At 47.5% G+C, this 21,918-nt stretch overlaps 2 protein-coding genes across 2 annotated transcripts; both read left to right on the top strand.

Moving 5' to 3' along the window:
• Nucleotides 1–786: 786 nt before the first annotated feature.
• On the top strand, nucleotides 787–1,182 carry LOC141655340 (cysteine proteinase inhibitor B-like). The gene has a single exon (XM_074462425.1). It carries the CDS (start codon nucleotides 787–789, stop codon nucleotides 1,180–1,182), a length of 396 nt encoding a protein of 131 aa, XP_074318526.1.
• Nucleotides 1,183–21,253: 20,071 nt separating this feature from the next.
• On the top strand, nucleotides 21,254–21,571 carry LOC141655339 (cysteine proteinase inhibitor B-like). The gene has a single exon (XM_074462424.1). It carries the CDS (start codon nucleotides 21,254–21,256, stop codon nucleotides 21,569–21,571), a length of 318 nt encoding a protein of 105 aa, XP_074318525.1.
• Nucleotides 21,572–21,918: the final 347 nt, after the last annotated feature.

Here is a 21,918-nt window from a genome sequence, read left to right as displayed (position 1 = left end):
CGATAGGGATATCATTGGGGCGGGGCGGGCGGAGCGGTGGTGGATATAGGTTTTCCCGTACCCGTATCCACCAAGAAAAACTCGTACCCATCTCCGTCCTACCACCCGTGGCGGATACAAGTTTCCAAAACTATCCTCGTACCAACGGGCAGAAATATAAAATCGTACCCGCCCCGCTTACCCATTAACCCGCTACAACATAATTTTATTCGATAAATTTAAAAGTTGATTTAATCACTATTAATTTCCATTTTTTTGAATTTATCTTCGTAATTTTAGTTTTTCACCAAAAAAGTTAGTAAATTTTTTTATAAAATAGCTATTATTAAAATTATACTCCGTATATCTTAATTATAACTAAATAACATTTAAAAAATTGTCATAATAGTATTAATTTTTTTAATAATTGGCCACTTTTATCAGCTCCGTTGACATTCCTATCCATCGAGCTTAATTTTAAGTTCGCAAGCTTGATAATAAACCCAACGGTACGCTGTGACTTATGAGTCTATGACATTATTACCATCCAAAAAACATTCACTCACTAAAAGCAATAACTCAAATTTGTTGGTTTGCCTGCATGTCTTGAAACGCGGCACACCGATCATGCATCCACCTTCCTCCTTCCCTACACTTTTTCCTACTTATTTATACCCTTCCTCTTTTCTAACTTTTTTCTCCAAGTCTCTATTCTTATCTCTTCTTTTATTTCCCAAAAAAAAAAAAGGCTAAAGAACACTACAAAATAATACAACTTATTTTACCTTCTTGTACAAGAAAAAAAAAATGAAAAAGTGGACCATAATATACTTGTTCATCATACTACTTGTACTAACGACCACAAAAGTGAATTGTCGCAGAGGAAAAATTCTAGGAGGAAGATCAGAAGTGAAAGATGTGAAGACCAACAAAGAAGTTCAAGAAGTAGGCAAATTTTCAGTACAAGAGTACAACAGAAACCCGTTACGCGATGTTGTGAGCCGAGACGGCGGCGGTGACGGTCCATTGAGGTTCATAGAGGTGGTGGAAGCTCAAAAGCAAGTGGTTTCTGGGATCAAATACTACCTTAAGGTAGCAGCCATGCAAAATGGGCTAACTAGGACTTTTGATGCTATTGTTGTTGTTAAGCCTTGGCTTGAGTCTAAGCAATTGCTTAATTTTGGCCCATCATCAACTAAGTAAATTAGTCGAGGAAATAGCTGTGGTTTTGTAATTTTGTATTGCGGTATCGGCCCGTATGGGCTTATTGACGTTGTTATAGTACTTCTTGTACAAGTAACGGGACGTTTTTGAAATTGAGAGTAATAAATTGATGATCGCCGTCTTTAAAATTTAGTTATTTTCCTCCCTATTCCGAGCTGGCTCATAGAGCCCTCGGTGGCTCGGAATCCGGTTTACTTGAAAGCTGGTCTATGTTTTTTTTTTTGAAAAAAAATATTTAATTTTAGTATTTTACAATTATTTTTGTTCATGTTATTTTGACATTTATGATAATGTTTGTACGGAGTATTATATTTGTTGAGTATTTTATATTAACATTTATCTTAAAATAAATTTATTTTAAATTTAATTTAAAGAGTAAAGAAATTAAATAAAATAACAATTTAATCGATTTCGAGCCGATTATGAGCTCGAGCTCAATTTCCGAGCCACTACTAGTTCGAGTCGATTATGAGCTTGAGCTCAATTTCCGAGCCACTTCTAACCCGCTCAAATTGACTTGGTTAATTAAGAAACTTAATAAAATAATTTAATTAAGAGAAAATATATTTTCTCTAATTATCCCTCCGTGGAAGTGAACTAGAGTTTGGGGTGGATAAAACGAACGATTTATTACTTAATTGTATTGAATTTTGAGTGAAAAAAAGAATATTGGGTAAGTTAGCCTTAGCCTTGTTCCCCTAAAAAACCCTATTTCCGAGTCGCGTAATTTCATTTGAGACCGTGTTAAACTAAAGACGACCTCTTTTTATGTCATATGATTCATTTAAGGCTACCTAAATTGATCATGTTTATGTTTTAACATCATTGTTAAAGTCACCCAACTACACTGTTCCGGGTGTAATTCCGGAGTAGGATTATGACCACTTAAGTTTGTAGAATGACGTCGTTGCTTGTCTCTTCCTTTCGCTCTCTCCTGTAAAGATGAACAAACTGAGGGCTCGGCTTGGTACCGAGCGTACTCATTTCGACGCTCAAGTCAGTAAACTTAAAGAGATAAGTCGTGTGTTAACTTGGCAAAGTATATTGTAGAGAGATAAAGGAGTTTATACCAGATTTTAGATGATATTTTTGGATCCTTTTCTCAATGAGAGAAGTGGAGTATTTATAGACTTTCACCTTTTGTCACGTAGTGGCCAAGTGGCCAAGTGGCTAGCAGGTGGAAAGACTATCTTACCCTCGGCCGAGGGACCCATGCCGGGCCGGCAGGCCTGGTTGACTCTATGCCGAGGGGACTGGATGTGAGTACGTGGATATGCCTCTCGGCCGGCTAGTTGCCGAGACCGAGACCCAAGTGACAGGCCGACAGGCTATGTCGGTTAGGCTGTTAATATGTTGACTTGCTGTCTTTTAGCTTTGACCTTGCTCAATATGTTGACTCGGTCAGCGGGTGCAGAATATGCCCCATCAATTTGCCCCCAGCGTAGTCTATGCCGTGGTATGGACCTTCGATGAGTGTTGAGCGTATTCTACGCATGTCGAACTTCTTCCTCGGCTTGGTCCTGTTCAGGCCGTACCATATCCCCCCTCCACATGGTTATGTAATGGACATCAAATGTGGAAAAGAAAATGGCGCTGGCCGGGACCAAGGTTGGGAGTGCCGTGTGCTTTTGATTGCCCCCGACCGGTGCTGCCAAGCTTGGTTGATCAGGTGGCCGTTAGCAAGTAGATACCAAGGAGCGTGTCGAAGAAGATTTGTTACTGTATGTCGATTGATATTCCGTGGCTGCATGCTTGACACGTGGCCTGGTGCTGATTGGTGGACGCTTCATGGGCTTTGCTCTGATTGGTCCACTGAATGGGCTTTGCTCTATAAATAGAGCAGTTAGCCCCCCATTTTGACCATCAAACTTCATTTTCTCAAAACATTTCCTCTCTCTAGTTTTTTTTCGAAGAAACTTCTCTCTAGTTTTCGAAGCGTTACTCGGCGTAACACTTTCTTCCAAGGTAAACAAACAAATTTTTCCCCAACTTTTTACTTGTTAATTAATTGTTGTCACCATGTCTGCTGCTGATGCCCTTCCTAGTACCTCTACTACGGGGGGCGAACCGTCGCATCCTGATGAACAGGAGCCACTGGTTGTCACCCCGATAGGGTTCGGGGGCCGCAAGTCGCCTTCTCCTGAAATTGATGAGAAATTATTGGAGGATTTCGATGATGATGATGATGAAAAGACCCAATCCGACTCACAGAGGCCGCATTATTCGTGGCACGGCGAAGCCTGCTCGATCAATCCTGATCGTGTTTGGACAAACAAGTTCGCTAGTTGTTCCGGGCCTGATCTTTTTGAAGACCATTACTCCTTCGGCAGGGGGTATAGAATCATTGTCCCTGAGGGTGATCGGGCCGTCTCATTGCCCTCCCGAAGGTTGTATCGGCGTGTACATCGGACATCCGGAGTATGGGCTCCGATTTCCTCTTAATGAACACGTCGCCGCGCCATAATCAAAGCCATGATCGCGCCGTGGCACAACTGCATCCGTTGGCCATTAGGACTATTATTGGCTTTGTATGGTTATGTCTTTTTAAGGGGGAGGCCCCAACGGTGAACCTTTTTCGCCGCTCCACCATCTTCTGCACTACCCTAGGCGGCACGGGGTGGTACAAAAGATCTGACCGAGCCGGGTTATGTGACCGTCTCTAAGCCGACCTCTTGCAAAGACCGGAAGGGGCGGTGGGTATATGTCGAGGTTCCGGAGGACTATCCACCGCCCGGTCCTTCCAGAGCCGCGTCACTCATGTGAGAGTCGGGGGAGCATGATAGATATGTCTCCCGTAACAAGATTAAGATGGACGCCAAGAAGGTCTATCTTAAGGAGGACGAAATGCGGGCAATGAGCCTGTTCGAGGCTGAGAAGGATGGCACGCCGAAGGGATGGATGCCTCCGACGCAGATCGTCCTTCAAGACGAGCCGCTTTGTCACGTTGGCCTCATACCGGCCCTCGGCCAGGGTGAGTGGGGTCGGTGTGAGGCCCACCTTTGCTTTTTATGCTTCTGTATTTGCCCCGGTTTACTTCTTTTACTTAACTCTTGCTTTGTTTCTTGCAGATCGATTTGGCCGTGATCTCCCCGTCTCCATCCTAAACAAGTTGGGACTTGACCAGGACGGGAGAGTTGTTGAGCTGCATCCTAAGGCCGCGCCGCGTGATCGCAGACTGGCCCCGCACGAACTTATGGAGCAGGCGTTGAAGGCAATGGATGTGGCGGCGGCTCAAGCGGAGATTGGCGGTAACGTGCCGCGCCAGAGACCAAAAACAACGTCTACGGCGGCTACGACGTCAACTCCCACTCAATCTTCAATCCCCGCAGTCCAAAAGGAGACGGTGGTCGTCAATGTTGACGAGGACGTCACCGTTATGGAGGGTCCTCCTCCTTCGAATAAGAGGAAGGAAGCAACGCGCTCGCCGCTTTATTCGAGGCGAGGAAAGAGAAGGGGTCACCGGCCCTCGCCCAAGAAGGCTAGGGACCCGTGCGGATCTAACCCACGGCTCGGATTTAGCGTGTTCCTTAGGCATTCCCGATGACAAAGCTTTACGATATGTCGATGAATGTTGACATGGATGCTTTGTCTGGATTTTTGTAGATCGCCTGCCGCCACCGTTGTTCTCACCGAACGGCAACTGGAGAAGCAGCCAGTGCAGACGGGCGACAAAAATGTCACCGCCGATTCCTCGTCCGAGAAGGCTTCTTCCGTTCAGCTCAGGGTGGACGGCATAAGGCTGGCCAAAAGGCTGGTGAAGTGGGTTGAAGCTGCCGGCGCTCATATTATCGAGCAAGAAAAGCTCATGGCTCAAGCAGCTCCTGCGCTCGAACGGCTTAGGCTTGAGCTTGCCGCTTCTAAGAAGGAGGCCGAGAGGACGAAGAAGGACTTCCAGGCCGCCATGAAGGACTTCCTCGCTGAGCGAAAGCTTAAGGAGGAAGCTGAGAAGCGGTCCCGGCCGAGAGGGCCAAGGTTGAGGCTGCGTTGGGCCGACGTCGCCAAGTCATGGGAGGAGAAAGACAAATTTGAGGGCGGCTATAAGGCCATGGTTGAGCAGAGGGAAACATGGAAGACCCTGCATTCGGCCGAGGCGAAGGAGCATAAGAACACCAAGGTTATCCTTGCTCAGAGGGAGAAGGACATTGAGACGCTGAAGACCGTCATCATCCCTGACATGTGTGCCCGGTACCGGGACCAAGCTGAAGATGCTACCAGGGATGCGATTAAGGAGCTCCTTCCTGAAGGCACTTTTCCGTGGCGGGATTTTGACAAAGCTTCGGATGAGAAGGCGGCGGAGGCCAAGGCCGCGCCGAGGCGAAGGTCGCCAGAAGCCGCGCCAAGGCGGCCCATGCTGCTAAGGTGAAGGAGGCTAGGGAGGAGGCTGAGAGGGCAAATGCAGGTGGAGCTGCCAAGTCGTCCTCTGGGCCGCCCACTGATGGTGATGCTGCTACTGCTGCCGGTGGCGAGCAGCAACAAGCATAGGGAGACGGGCGGTCGTCACCAGATTCTGTAACACCCCCATACTCCGAGTGCCTTACCAGGACCACTCAGGTATGAAGACATCACCATCTCGGTTGCCCGAGGTATGATAATCAAATAGACAAAACAGAAACAACATTTATTATAAGTAATTTAATGAATAAGTACAATCCTCGAAACCAAATCAAAAGTACAATACATTATTCCAAACTCGTCTGTTTCAATCAAATGTAAATAAAACTAAACTACAAGGCGGAAGACTCTATCGTCATGTCATGTCGTGGCCATCCCAAATATCCCCGTATCATCTCTATACCTGTTCAATATCTGCTCACCATCCCCGAATGGATCACCGCAGTTTTACAAAACAACACCGGGTCGATAAATCACACAATCAATATAGATAACAACGATAAGACAAACAGACAATTTGAATCACACACACACATACACCACCAACTCCCATCATCTCAATACGACCGTCCACCGGACCCGCCTTGCCCGGGGGACCGCAGCCGTTCCCACCTAAGCCCCGCTCATCGTACGAGCGATAACCCTGTCCATTAATGTGCACATCCCTTTTCGTGGCGGGTTCCACGAAGGGCGAAACTAGGGCGTGAGATCACTCCCGCAAGTGACCCCACTCACCCGAGAACGCATCTCGAGAACCATCAACAACACAACCACAAGCACAATTACAAACACAATCATCATATCAAGCAACTAACTACAAAGACATCACCAATATCCCATTATGGGACTAATACTGAGTAGGAAATCCTACCTGGAAAGCACAACACGCAGACGGTATCTACAGCTGTCTCAAAACGCCTCTTCTATGAATTCTCCTCCTAACATATAACATATAAAGACTACCAATTACTTACTATTCATAAAACCCCAAATCCCAAATTAGGGTTTGACCAAACCTAGCAAAACATTATATAAATTATATTAAAAGCTTACCCTCGACGCAAGGAATCCAACGACACGAACTACGATGCGAATCGACCGTCCGAACTCCGGAATTGTTAAGGATGCGATTAGGAAGATGACTCGATCGCTTTCTCTCTTAAACAGGTTTTAGGTTTTGGTAAAAGTGAATTAAAACAACGACGATTAAGTTTAAATACCCTAATCGCATAATTAACAAAACCCGCGAAAAACTCCCCGTAAACCGGACACTCGATCGAGTACCCTAGGTACTCGATCGAGTACCCCCCTACTCGATCGAGTGCCCAACAGGTCAGAAACTATTTTATTCTGCAACATACCCTTACTCGACAGAGTAAGGGCTACTCGATAGAGTACCCCCCCAAGACCATAAATACGGAGTATTACGGTCTTCCCTCCTTAAAAGGAACTTCGTCCCCGAAGTTCAAACCACTACCAAACAAAGGTACTCCCATAAGCTTCCCGACTCCAAGGTCAAAATAAACACAACGTAAAACATGCTACTAACCCAACTTATCCCGACAAACATGCCGACACAACATATAAAAGGGGTGTAAAAACTCTTAAAAACTCTCGCGATCATCTCCTACCCCTAAAGAAACAAGGTTACGTCCCGTAACCATACATACCGATCAAAAGGAAAGGGTAACGCTCTTTCATTATATCCTCCGCCTCCCATGTAGCTTCCTCGCCTCATGGTTAGACCAAAGGATCTTAAGCAAAACTGTCTCACCACTCCTGGTCTTTCTAACTTTTCGGTCTAGGATCTGCTTAGGCATCTCAAGGTACGATAAAGACTCATCCAGCTCTAAGCTCTCTTGCCTCAACACATGTGACGGGTCACTTACATACTTCCACAGCTGCGATACATGAAACACATTATGCACCCTCTCCAAAGCAGCCGGTAAGGCCAAACGATAAGCCACTTCCCCAACTCGCTCTAAGATCTCATAAGGCCCTATAAACTTCTGACTTAGCTTGCCTTTCTTCCCAAACCTCATAACTCCACGCATAGGAGACACTTTCGGAAGAACCTTGTCCCCAACCTGAAACTCTATGTCCCGACGATGTAGATCTCGCATAACTCTTCTCTCGTCGATCCCGGGCCGCTCTCATACGTTCTCTGATCATCTTAATCTGTTCCACCATCTCATGTACCATCTCTGGTCCTAAAACCACTCGCCTCAAAGACTATCGTCCCAACAGATCGGACTCCTACATCTCCTCCCATACAAAGCCTCAAACGGTGCCATACCAATACTGGTGTGATAGCTTGTTGTTGTAAGAAAACTCTATTAAGTCCAACCTCTCGCTCCCAGCCTACCACCAAAATCCATCACACAAGCTCGCAACATATCCTCAAGAGTTTTGATTGTTCTCTCGGTCACCCATCTCTCGCGGGATGAAATGTCAGTACTCATCTTCAAAGATGTTCCCAACGATTCCTGCAACTCCTTCCAAAACCTTGATATAAACCTCGCATCTCTGTCAGACACTATGTCCTTAGGGACTCCATGTAACTTAAGCACGTTCTTTCGATAGGCCATAGCCAATTGTGCCTTAGTCCATGTATCTTTCATTGGAACAAAGTGAGCTGACTTGGTCAAACGATCTACTATCACCCAAATCATGTTGTTACCTTGTTGACTCTTGTGCAAAAACCCACAATGAAATCCATGGAAATGGATTCCCACTTCCACTCCGGCACCTCCAAAGACTGAACCTTACCTTGTGGTCTTCTCTGTTCCCCTTTAACTCTCCTCGCATGTCAAACAATGGGACACAAACTCAACTGTCTCTTTCTTCATCCCATGCCACCAAAACGTTTTCTTCAAATCTTTGTAAAGCTTGTCTCCACCCGGATGAACTGAATATGGTGTGCAATGCGCTTCTGTCATGATTGTCTTTTTCAACTCCTCGTCATTAGGAACACACCACCTACCATCAAACCTCAAGCTACCATCTGTATGAATGGAAAACCGGGACACTGTCCCTTTCTCTACTCCAGCTCTCCACTCCACTATCTTAGGATCCAAAGCCTGTTTACCTCGAATATCATCATAAAACTCCATGTGTCTTGTCATATCACCCACAAGATCCCCTTTCGCATCATATGAATCCCAAAGCTCGCTACCTCATCCTCACCTCATCAAAGATAGAGCCGTACACAAGGAATGTACACTCTTCCTACTCAAAGCATCAGCAACAACATTGGCCTTTCCTTCATGGTAGATGATTTCCATGTCATAATCACCAATCAGCTCCATCCACCTCCTCTGTCTCATGTTCAACTCCTTCTGCGTGAAGATGTACTTGAGACTCTTGTGATCAGAAAATACCTTAAAGATTGCTCCATAAAGGTAGTGCCTCCAAATCTTGAGAGCAAACACCACTGCACCCAACTCCAGGTCATGAGTAGGGTAGTTCTCCTCATAAGGCTTCAACTGCCTAGAAGCATAGGCAATTACTTTACCATTCTGCATCAACACACATCCCAACCCATTCTTCGAGGCATCTGTATAGACCTCGAAATTCTCGCTCCTTCGGTAATGCCAAGACAGGAGCTGTGGTCAAACGCTCCTTTAAGGTTTGGAACGCTGTCTCACAACTCTCATCCCAACGAAACCCGTTCTCTTTTCCTCATCAACGCTGTCATCGGTCTAGCTATCTTGGAGAAATCTTTCACGAACCGTCTGTAGTATCCAGCTAAACCCAAGAAACTCCTAACCTCAGCAACATTCTTCGGTGCTTCCCACTTTGTCACTGCCTCAATCTTCGCCGGATCCACAGCTACCCCATCTTTAGAGATTACATGCCCCAGAAAAGCAACTTCTCTAACTAACTCACACTTAGACACAGCATACAACTCATGATCTCTCAAAGTCTGCAGACAATCCTCGGATGCTCCTCATGCTCCTCCTTAGTCTTAGAGTAGACTAAGATGTCATCGATAAACACTACCACAAACTGGTCCAAGAACTGTCTGAAGATCCTATTCATCAAATCCATAAACACTGCCGGCGCATTAGACAACCCAAATGGCATCACCACATACTCATAATGGCCATACCTCGACGTGAAAGCTGTCTTCGGTATGTCCACATCTCTAATCTTCACCGATGGTACCCGACCTCAAATCGATCTTAGAAAAGACCGTTGCACCACTCAACTGATCAAACAAGTCATCTATCCTTGGCAAAGGATACTTGTTCTTTATCGTCACACGGTTCACCTCCCGTAGTCTATGCATAACCTCAAAGTTCCATCCTTCTTCTTCACGAAAAGAACCGGTGCTCCCCAAGGCGATACACTTGGTCTAATGTATCCCTTCTCTATCAAATCATCCAACTGCTTCCTAAGCTCCTCCATCTCCTTAGGACCCATACGGTGCGGTGCCTTAGAGATTGGCCCCGTCCCCGGCTTCAACTCAACGGTGAAATCTATCTCCCTCTTCGGTGGCAACCCCGAATCTCCTCTGGAAGACATCTCGCATACTCTCCCACCACTGTATCTCGTCAATCAGGGCTCTCTATCCGGTCATCTCTCACATGGCACAAAATCGCAGGGACATCCCTTCCTCAGATACGACTTCAAAGTGACAGCTGCAATCAACTTAACTTTGGGTTTGACTAGAAACCCACGATAAGACACACTTACACCCTTAGGACCTCTTAGGGACACTCTCTTTTGATGACAGTCTATCTTAGCCTTATACTTCCCTAACCAATCCATCCCAACTATCACCTCAAAACCATTAAAAGGAAACTCTAGCAAGTCTACAGGGAAATCGACTTGCCCAACTATCAAAGATACATCTCTAAACAACCTCCCACACGATACCGACTCACCTGAAGGTATGAAAACTTGCTCCCTAACAGACTCATATACTCTCAAACCCAATTGTTTTACATGACTCGAAGACACAAACGATTGAGAAGCCCCGATCAAACAAAACAAACGTAGGAATACCATTAACAAGGAATGTACCGGTGATAACGTGCGCATCCTCCTCACCGCCTTCTTGTCCATCATGAACAACTTGCCATCGGTCTTCCGCCCACCTCCCCGGACAAGATTAGGCCGATGCGGTCGGCTTAGCACCCGACCCTTGATTGTTGTTGTTGTTCATCGGTGTCTTCCGATAAGAATTACCGCCGTTGCGGTTGCCTCCACTCTGGTAGCTCGACCTCCCGGTTTGGCCATGATCCAGCCGGGTCTGCTTGCAAAGCTCAAGCGTCTCTGAAAGGATCCCGGTGCGCTCGTGCACTCATGTCTCTTGTGGCCTACGCCACCACAACCAAAGCAGGTCACTCCCCAGCTGTTGCTCACACTCCCACGACCTCGCCCAAAGGAAGTCCCAGCACTAAACCCAGACCCAGAAGAAAATCCCTTAGATTGATTGTGGTTGCCTTTCTTGAAATTAGATTGGCCACCACCCTCGCTCTCGGACTTCCTCTTCTCTCCACCCGACCTCTCCCGAGCCATCTCCACTAGCCTCTCACTCTCCCGGCCCTCTCTCATATGCTTCCTTCACATCGCAAGGACTCCCACGGGTAACTTATCCATAATTTTCGTGGTTAGCCCTCTCTCTCAAACCTCAAAGCCGATTCTCCTCACTCAAACCCATGTCCTCAAAGATATCCTGGATTTCTCATTGAACTGCCCGTAGTACTCGACCACGGACATCTCAAATAGTCATCTTAAACTTGTCGAACTCCTCCCTCAACTTACTCCTCACATGCTCTGTACGAACTCCTTCCTCACGCCCTACGAAACTCCTCCCAAGGTATAGCAGTAACCCCGGTTGGTATATATCTCCTTGGCACTCACTTTACCGAATCCCACCATTTGCCACCGCTGCCTCCCTCAGATAGAATGCAGCCTGATCCACTCTCATCTCATCGGGACAACGAACTAAATCCAAAGATATTCTCCATCTCCCTCGACAACTATCAAGATGGTTAGGCTCCTCAACTCCCTTGTACTCCTTCGGGTTAAACCTCGCAATATAGAGGCTGACTTTAGCATGGTCAACCTCCTTTTCCTTACTCTTATCCTTGTCCTCATTCACCCTCTTCGGGGTCTCGAAGAGCGTCCCGGTGCTCTAACATCTTGACGATGTCATCCATAGTCATAAGCTCGGCTCTCGCGTCACAAAGCATTTCTCTTGGGCGGCATCTTGAAGCTATATAAGAAAGGGATAAACATAAACACGCGTACTAAACCTCAAAACACGAAAACGCGCTGCATAGGACCTACTCGATCGAGTATCCAAACCCACTCGATCGAGTAACGGGCTACTCGATCGAGTACCCCCATGTACTCGATCGAGTACCCAAACCCGAACCAAACGGACCTTCTGATCTCTAACCCACTCGATCGAGTATCTAGGCTACTCGATCGAGTGACCCCCTACTCGATCGAGTACCCCTAGTTACTCGATCGAGTGCCCCAAAACTCGATTCTGGACTCAAAATCGCCAAAAACCTACCCGATCGAGTCAGCCTCACTCGATCAAGTACCCCCAATACGCAAGAGTTACCCGCATATTACGTCGTATACTAACATGCTAACTTTATAAAATCACGTGCTATCAGAATACATATGCTACGCATCTATTATACTATCAACAAGATCAATTCATCATGCTATTAAAGCCACATTGTAAATCATTCAACATGCTATCATCTCACTAACATGTTCAACATATCATATCCTTTCACTTGCTCAACTTCCTATTTCAACACCAAACAATCAACACACTTCATCACCTTGTTGCACACGTTAATCAAACATACAGATGACTCGACAAACACTTTCCCCATGTGACCGGTTCAAAGTTGTAGGGCGACCCCGCGACTTTAGGACGTCTCCCAAGCCTTTGCACTAGCTCCTACAACTTTTACCCGGGTTCATTTTAATTGACTCCTATGTTCATTAAGTTCATTGGTTACGGGTTTCGGGATCGTCGCTCGATACCATTTGTAACACCCCCATACTCCGAGTGCCTTACCAGGACCACTCAGGTATGAAGACATCACCATCTCGGTTGCCCGAGGTATGATAATCAAATAGACAAAACAGAAACAACATTTATTATAAGTAATTTAATGAATAAGTACAATCCTCGAAACCAAACTGAAAGTACAATACATTATTCCAAACTCGTCTTTCTCAATCGAAATGTAAATAAAACTAAACTACAGCGAAGACTCTATCGTCATGTCGTGGCCATCCCAAATATCCCCGTATCATCTCTATAACTGCTCAATATCTGCTCACCATCCCCGAATGGATCACCGCAGTTTTACAAAACAACACCGGGTCGATTAATCACACAATCAATATAGATAACAACGATAAGACAAACAGACAATTGAACTCACACACACACACATACACCACCAACTCCCATCATCTCAATCTTCGACCGTCCACCGGACTACCCACGCGATGGGGGACCGCAGCCGTTCCCACCTAAGCCCCGCTCATCGTACGAGCGATAACCCTATCCATTAATGTGCACATCCCCTTTCGTGGCGGGTTCCACGAAGGGCGAAACTAGGGCGTGAGATCACTCCCGCAAGTGACCCCACTCAGCCGAGAACGCATCTCGAGAACCATCAACAACACAACCACAAGCACAATTACAAACACAATCATCATATCAAGCAACTAACTACAGCACATCACCAATATCCCATTATGGGACTAATACTGAGTAGGAAATCCTACCTGGAAAGCACAACACGCAGACGGTATCTACAGCTGTCTCAAAACGCCTCTTCTATGAATTCTCCTCCTAACATATAACATATAAAGACTACCAATTACTTACTATTCATAAAACCCCAAATCCCAAATTAGGGTTTGACCAAACCTAGCAAAACATTATATAAATTATATTAAAAGCTTACCCTCGACGCAAGGAATCCAACGACATGAACTACGATGCGAACTGACCGTCTGAACTCCGGGAATTGTTAAGGATGCGATTAGGAAGATGACTGACTGCTTTCTCTCTTAAACAGGTTTTAGGTTTTGGTAAAAGTGAATTAAAACAACGACGATTAAGTTTAAATACCCTAATCGCATAATTAACAAAACCCGCGAAAAACTCCCAGAAACCGGACACTCGATCGAGTACCCTAGGTACTCGATCGAGTACCCTACTCGATCGAGTGCCCCAAACTACTCGATCGAGTGCCCAACAGGTCAGAAACTATTTTATTCTGCAACATACCCTTACTCGACAGAGTAAGGGCTACTCGATAGAGTACCCCCAAGACCATAAATACGGAGTATTACAGATTCACCCGGCCCTTCGGACAGCTTCAGCTGTTCGGGGGCCAACTTTTGAGCCTTTCCTCCCTGCCATCCTTTTGGCGCTTCATGTCTCGATGTTGTAATCTTTTGTTGTTCCTTCGTTTTTTGTTAAACATTGGTAGGTTGTGCTTAGGCTATCCCTATGGGGACGGCCGTCGACTTTGTTTTCTCTCACTTGTAAACATTTTTAATAAAGTTTGTTTATTTGCCTTCGGCTTGGCCGAGGCTTTCATCTCGTCCTCCATTTAGTTGTCTTCTTACGTTTTTAAACATATTGAGCGCTTTTTCGTTTTTACCTTCGGCTTGGCCGAGGCAGTTTGATTGCGTATCTCAACTGTACTTAAACGTTTTTAGCATATTGGTCGTGCCCCCTGCGGCACCTGAACAGGCCGAGGCAGCAGGGTTTACGTTCCCCAATCTTGCTCAGCAACATGTTGGCATGTCGGTCGCTTCCTCCTCCACTCCCGGCTTTGGCCGAGGCGGTCAGATTTGCGCTTCCCAACTGCTGTTGTAAACATGTTAGCATATCGGTCGTTTCCCCGTCACTCCCAGCTTTGGCCGAGGCAATCGAGGTCACGGCTCGACTGCATTCGTATCTATAGACATATTGATCGCTTCCTCTGCCACTCCCGGATTGGCCGGGGCAACTAGATTTGCGTTCTCAACTGTACTTATACGTTCTTAAGCATGTTGGTCGCTTTCGAGTATCAATCGCTGCGTTTAGTGATGATTGCCATGGCGTCTACTAAGCATGTTGGTCGCTTTCGCGAGTATCAACTGTATTTGTAGTGACTTCCCGGCTTTGGCTGTAGCGTCTACTTTGGTACGACTACGGAGGGGACTCTTCATTCTGATGGAAAACTTGGATCACTCTTCATTAGATATAATCACGCGTTGGGGTGCCCACAACGGTCTCGGACACCTCCGCCGCTATATGAAATATTTTCTAAGGTTGTCTGTGTTCCAATGGCTCATTAGAGGCACTCCCTCCATGTCTGTCAGCCGGTATGTCCCCGGCCTCATTTCTTCAACTACCCTGTAGGGTCCTTCCCAGTTGGCCGTCATTTTACCATGGATGTTTCCTTTGTTTGTTGCGGCCGACTTTCTTAGGACTAGATCTCCTACTTTTAAGTCCCTTTTGTGGACCCTACGGTTGTATGCTCTTCTCATTCGGTTTTGATATACTGCCAAGTTGAGCCGTGCGGTGTCTCGACTTTCTTCGACCAGGTCTAGGGAGGCTCTCAGGCCTTCCTCATTTTCGACTGGGTCAAAGGTTTGCGTTCTGAATGTCGGCACCGCTGCTTCAATTGGCAGGACAGCTTCAGACCCATAGACTAGGTGGAATGGACTGTACCCTGTTGCTTCTTTTTCCGTGGTTCGAAGTGACCACAGGACGCCGGGTAGTTCATCAGCCCATCTTCCTTTTAGATCTTCAACCTTCCTTTTCAACCCGTTCAGTATTGTTTTATTAGCTGCCTCCGCCTGCCCGTTGCTCTGAGGGTGGCAGACGGGAGGAGTATGCGAATTTGATACCGAGCTCTTCCAGCCAATTCATCACCATGTCGCTCCAAAACTCTCGGCCGTGGTCAAATACCATGACTTGGGGTAACCCAAAACGAGTTATGATGTTCTCCCAAATCACCTTTCTTACGGCCGCCGTGGTCTTGGCAGGTACCGCGACAGCCTCGACCCATTTGGTGAAGTAGTCAACGACGACGATCAGGTACTTCCTTCCTCCGGAGGCCGTCGGGAATGGTCCTAGTAAATCCATCTCCCATTGTGCAAATGGTAGGGGACTAAGTACTGGTTGCAGGTCTCGGGAAGGTGCATGTATTACCGGAGCATGCATCTGACAATTTTTGCACTTCTTGGTCTTTGCTCTGGAATCTTTCAACATGGTAGGCCAGAAGTAGCCGGCTCGGAGAGCTTTGTGGGCTAGCGTTCTCGCCCCCATGTGGTGTCCGCAGATGCCTTCGTGAATCTCTGTCAGTATAAGCTCCGCGTCGGCTGGGCCGACACATTTCAAGAGTGGTCTTATCACGGACCTTCTGTATAATTCCCCTTCGAACACCAAGTACCTTGCATGGCGATCCTTCTTATCTTCTCGAGAGAGACTGCGGTCCTCCGGTAACTCTTTTGTAAGCTTGTATTTCATTATCGGAGTATCCACGTCGTCTCGGCTTCGATGTCGCCTACCATGCCGACGGTCTCAGTGATGCTTTTAGCATTTCGATATCCACCAAACGGTTCGACCGACATTCTTGATGCTTGAACTGTCAAGTTTTGAGAGAGCGTCGGCTCGGTTGTTCTCGGACTGGGATGCACCGTATTTGGAAAGATTTCAATTTTGAGGTGTCGCTTTTACCCTTTCCTGTACCTTACCATCCCATCGTCTCGAGTCTCATACTCTCTCTCTCGATTTGATTAGTCACCAAGAGTGAGTCTGTTTTTAACACAATGTGCTCCGCCCGGCAGCTCTAGATAACACGACTCCAGGTTATCACCGCCTCATATTCGGATTCGTTATTTGAGGCCGAGAAGGTAAACTTCAAGGCGTACTCAAACTCGTCTCCGTTAGGGCCGATGATAAGGATGCCGCTCTGAGCCGTTTCGCCGTGGAGGACCCGTCGGTATACACTTCCCACACGCCGGGATGTGATTCTTCTTGATATGTGCACTCGGCTAGGAAGTCTGCAAGTGCTTGCCCCTTTATCGAAGGCCTCGGCTTGTACTGAATGCCAAAGCCGGAGAGCTCCACTGCCCATTTGATAAGTCCGCCGGATTTTTCGAATTTTTCTAACGCTTTCTCCAATGGCTGGTCGGTTAAGACCGTCACGGGATGCGCGTCGAAGTAGGGTTTCAGTTTCCTTGCGACAACGACGACGACGAGGGCTGCCTTTTCGATTAGTGGGTAATTTCTTTCGGCGGCCAGCAGTGTATGGCTGATAAAGTAAATTGGGTGTTGCTGCTTATTTTCTTCCCTGACGATTACGACACTGACCGTGGCCGAGGTAATCGCTAAGTATAGATATAGCGTCTCCCCAGTCGGCCTGGACAGGGTCGGTAGTGTCAGAAGGTGGGCTTTCAGCTGCTTGAAAGCCGTGCTCTGTTCCTCCCCCCAGCTAAAGTTTTTATTCCCTTTTAGCACTTTAAAGAACGGAGTGCTCTTGTCGGCCGACCGAGAGATGAAGCGGGCGAGGGCCGCCATCCTTCCGGTCAGCATCATAACCTCTTTTCGATTACGGGGCTCCGGTAGGTCTAGTATTGCTTGGACTTTCTCTGGATTGGCATCAATTCTCCTGGCGCTGACAAGCACGCCGAGGAACTTGCCGGCCCGGACACCGAAGTTGCATTTCATTGGGTTAAGCTTCATCTTATATTTCCTTAGTGAACAAAATGTCTCGCTCAAATCGGCCAAGTGCTCGCTGTCAGACTTGCTTTTTACAATAGCATCGTCGACGTAAGCCTCGATGTTTCGCCCTATTTGATCTTGAAACACTTTGTCCACCAACCTAGTGTAAGTTGCGCCAGCGTTCTTCAAACCGAACGGCATCATTTTATACATGTATGTGCCGTTACCGGTGATGAATGCGCACTTAGGCATGTCTTCTTCGCCATAAACACCGATGATACCCCGAGAAGGCGTCCAGCAGGCTTAGCATGGTGTAGCCTGCCGTGGCGTCAATTAAACTATCTATTCGAGGCAAGGGATAACAATCTTTAGGGCACGCTTTATTAAGATTGGTAAAATCAACACACATCCTCCACGCCCCTGACGACTTCCTCACCATTACAACATTTGCTAGCCACTCAGGGTAAGTACAAGGCATGATAAAGCCCGCCGCTAATAGTTTGTCTACTTCAGCTTTGATGGCCTCATCCTTCTCGGCCGAGGAGTTCCTCATCTTCTGCTTGACAGGGCGAGCGGTGGAGAGTACGTTCAGCTTGTGAACGATCACCTCCCGGCTCACACTTGGCATCTCGGCGGCTGAGTATGCGAAGGCATCTTTGTTCTTCCTCAGCAGGTCTAGGAGATCCGCTCTGAATTTTGGCTCCAGGCCGACACCGACAGTTACGGTGCGCCCTGGGTCAATTTCCACTTCTTCGGTCTCGGCTCCTTTGACCATGCCGACGTTAGTGTTCATCGGATCGCCCTCCTGTCGCAAGGATGGGCTCTTCCCCTTCTCCGATTTCTTCGCCACTTTGAGGGATTGCATGTTGCACCCTCTGGCAGACACTTGGATGTTGACTACTTCATCTCTCTCGTCCTTTGAGACGAGCTTTTGTGCTTCCCCCCGGTCCGAGACGTACATCAATGTCAAGGCCCGGATGGACATCACAGCATCGGCCTCGCTCAAAGTGACTCGGCCTATGAGGACATTGTAGGCAGACGAACCATCAATAACCACGAACTCAGACAAAACATTTTTAGCCGCGTCCGCTTGGCCGAACATCACCGGCAGTCTGATTGACCCCGGGGTACCAGTGCCGGCCCCAGAAGTCAGATAGCGGGTTAGCGCAGGGGCTCGGTTTTCAATCTTCAGACCGAGATTAAGAAAGCACTCCCTGAACATGATGTTCGTGTAGGCGCCTGTGTCAATCAGGCACCTTTTGACCAAGTGGTTGGCTATATCTAGGTGGACTACAAGCGGGTCGTTGTGCGGGGCGACGACTCCCTCGTAGTCCTTCTTTCCAATGGTTATATCGGGGATGGTGGAAGCGGGGATCGCTGTTTTGGGCACAAAGTTGATGGCTTGATACAACTCATTTAGATGCCGTTTGTGCCCATTAGCTGACCCACCGTTCTCGTTGCCCCCGATGACAACCTGGATCACTCCCATCCGTTGGAAAACGGATTTTCTATTCGCCCGTCGGCGCTTGCTCCCGGGCCTCCAGCCTACATACTTGCCGAGGCTCCCTTTCGGATCGCTCTTCGATGGCGTTCCTCGATGTCGCGGTTGTCGGTTGTGGCCGTTGTGGCCGTGGTATTCGCAAAATCGGCTTGCGTCACCGTCCCCCTCGCCTTGGGGGGCCTTGCCCACTTCGTCCATCGCTCTTGCTTAGGGTAAAGACCTCGGCCGGAGAGGCGACCAGGGGGTGAGACTACTATACCGCTTCGGTAGTATGGTCCCGAACTCCCCGCGCCCGCCGAGTTCTCCATTTCCTATTAGGTCTCTCAAAGCCGTGACCTATTCACGTCACGGCGACCTTCATCTGTGTTGTCCGGCGCTCTTCCTTTCGGGTGCCCACCACCGTGGCCTACCCAGGTCTTGTGATAATCCTCCACCTTTATGGCTCGGTCGGCCATCTTTCCTCAAGTGAGTCTAGGTTGAGGTCTTCACACTTGATCGCCTCGTTTTGAACTCGCCTTTCGGGAGGCCTTTCATCAGTGCGAAGGCCACCAGTTCGGTGTTCAGCTCTCGGATCTGCTGAACCTTAGCGTCGAACCTCTTCACGTAGCTTCGGAGGGACTCGTCCTCCCCCTATCGGATGGTCAGGAGATCTCATGTCTCCACGGCCCTTCTCTTGTTGCAAGCGTACTGGGCTATGAAATTGTCTCTTAGGTCGGCATAACAGTATACCGAGCCATTAGGTAGCCCCTTGTACCAACTCTAGGCCATCCCATGCAGGGTCGTTGGGAAGACTCGGCACCATACCTCATCGTCGCTCCCCATACCGACATGTACGACTCGAAAGCCTCGGCATGGTCGGTTGGGTCGCTATCCCCTTTGTATGATAGGGCGACGACCTTCGGTTTAGTCGGCACGAGACTTCGAGGACATAGGCACCGAGGGGTGTCCGACCACGTGTCGAATGACACGCGACGATCGGCTCCTCGCAACCTTAGTCTGGCTTCTCTCCCTCTGGCGGGAAGGGCTTCTTGTTGTCCGACTTTGGAGAGTCGGACTTCTTTCATTTCTTCGGGGGTGGCCTCGTTGTTGCCGCGGCGACGCTGTCCTCCCGCGAGTGGGGAAGGACTTAGGTCCGCCACCGGCACCACGGGCTCTCGCCGCGTCCTAGCATGCCCGACTCCTTGTATCGCTCCGGTCAAGTTGTTCGAGTCACTTTATGGGCTCGGTCACCCGTGGAAGCGCCGCCGTCACCGTCGTCGTGACGGGGTGATCGGCGTCTTACCCATCAAGTCCAGGAATAGCTTTAGTTTGGCGCATCGACCACATGTCCCATGACAAGGTGACTTGGCCGGCAGGCGCGGCGTTGCTCTTTTGGCATCCCATACGCCGGTTCGATGACTCGCCGGGGGGGACCGCTCGATTTCGTAATTAGGGGAACGTGTCATCCTGGAAGAATGCAGTTCCTTCACTCATAGTTTCTTGTTGCTTTGACATCTTCTTAGCTTGCTGAGTGGGTTTTTTTTTTGTTTTTTTTTTGTAAGGGAGGTGACTAGCTTTTAGTATCTATTTCCCACAGACGGCGCCAATTGTTCCGGGTGTAATTCCGGAGCAGGATTATGACCACTTAAGCTTGTAGAATGACGTCGTTGCTTGTCTCTTCCTTTCGCTCTCTCCTGTAAAGATGAACAAACTGAGGGCCCGGCTTGGTACCGAGCGTACTCACTCCGACGCTCAAGTCAGTAAACTTAAAGAGATAAGTCGTGTGTTAACTTGGCAAAGTATATTGTAGAGAGATAAAGGAGTTTATACCAGATTTTAGATGATATTTTTGGATCCTTTTCTCAATGAGAGAAGTGGAGTATTTATAGACTTTCACCTTTTGTCACGTAGTGGCCAAGTGGCCAAGTGGCTAGCAGGTGGAAAGACTATCTTACCCTCGGCCGAGGGACCCATGCCGGGCCGGCAGGCCTGGTTGACTCCATGCCGAGGGGACTGGATGTGAGTACGTGGATATGCCTCTCGGTCGGCTAGTTGCCGAGACCGAGACCGAGACCCAAGTGACAGGCCGACAGGCTATGTCGGTTAGGCTGTTAATATGTTGACTTGCTGTCTTTTAGCTTTGACCTTGCTCAATATGTTGACTCGGTCAGCGGGTGCAGAATATGCCCCATCATACACAAAAATAGATCACACGGCTTTCCGTTTCTTGTTGCCAAAATTTCCTCCATGCACGTCCTTCATGCCTGCTTCCACTTTACCTTTCCTAATAAATTTTCTTTCAACATACTTACCATGGCTTAAGATAAATACCACATCCATCGAAAAATCCAACAAATCCCAAATTAAAAGTTTAACCTCACTAATCAGCCATGCAAAAACTAATCGTCTTCCTATTACTCCTCACACTCTTCATCACCGCCACAAAAGGGGTAGAACAAATGGAAGATCCAAGAACAGATGTACCAAATGTCAGAACTAACAAAGAGATCCAAGACATGGGAAAGTTTGCAGTAGAGGCATATAACCTCGGCCTACGACAAGGACCACCTAGACAAGAGGGTGGCGGAGGTATTCCGCTAGTGTTTGTCGCGGTGGTAAAAGCACAAAAACAAACCGTAGCTGGATGGATGTACTACCTTAAGATTGAAGCCATGCAAGGTGGCGTTACTCGTAACTTTGATGCGGAGGTGTTTGATCAGTCTTGGAATCGCTCTAACCCTACTCAACTTGTCAAGTTTATTCCTTGTCCTACATAGTAAGATCACAGCGCTATGGTATTGCATAGTCTCCCCATCACGCTCTTCAAATAAAAAGTATGGAGTATAATACAAACTACATAGTGTTAATATAATATATACAGGTACGATGCGATGCCGTGGTGGTACTATGACAACAATATTAGGAAAATGAGATGGCGCCACCGGATGGTACTCAAATTGGGCGCCATCGAGGTTATTATAGTAAATAACATAGGTATTTTCAATTACTTCTCATAAAATTTGAATTTCAAACCAATGAATAAAAAAGGGTAGTTTAGGAATTTATAATTACATAATTAAATATAATGAATAACAAATAAAAAATAACGTGGGATTTGCCTTGC

Source organism: Silene latifolia, chromosome 5, assembly GCF_048544455.1.
Source record: "Silene latifolia isolate original U9 population chromosome 5, ASM4854445v1, whole genome shotgun sequence".
NCBI lineage: Eukaryota > Viridiplantae > Streptophyta > Magnoliopsida > Caryophyllales > Caryophyllaceae > Silene > Silene latifolia.
The sequence above is the reverse complement of the archived record's forward strand: the minus strand, read 5'-3'. Positions and strand labels throughout refer to the sequence as shown.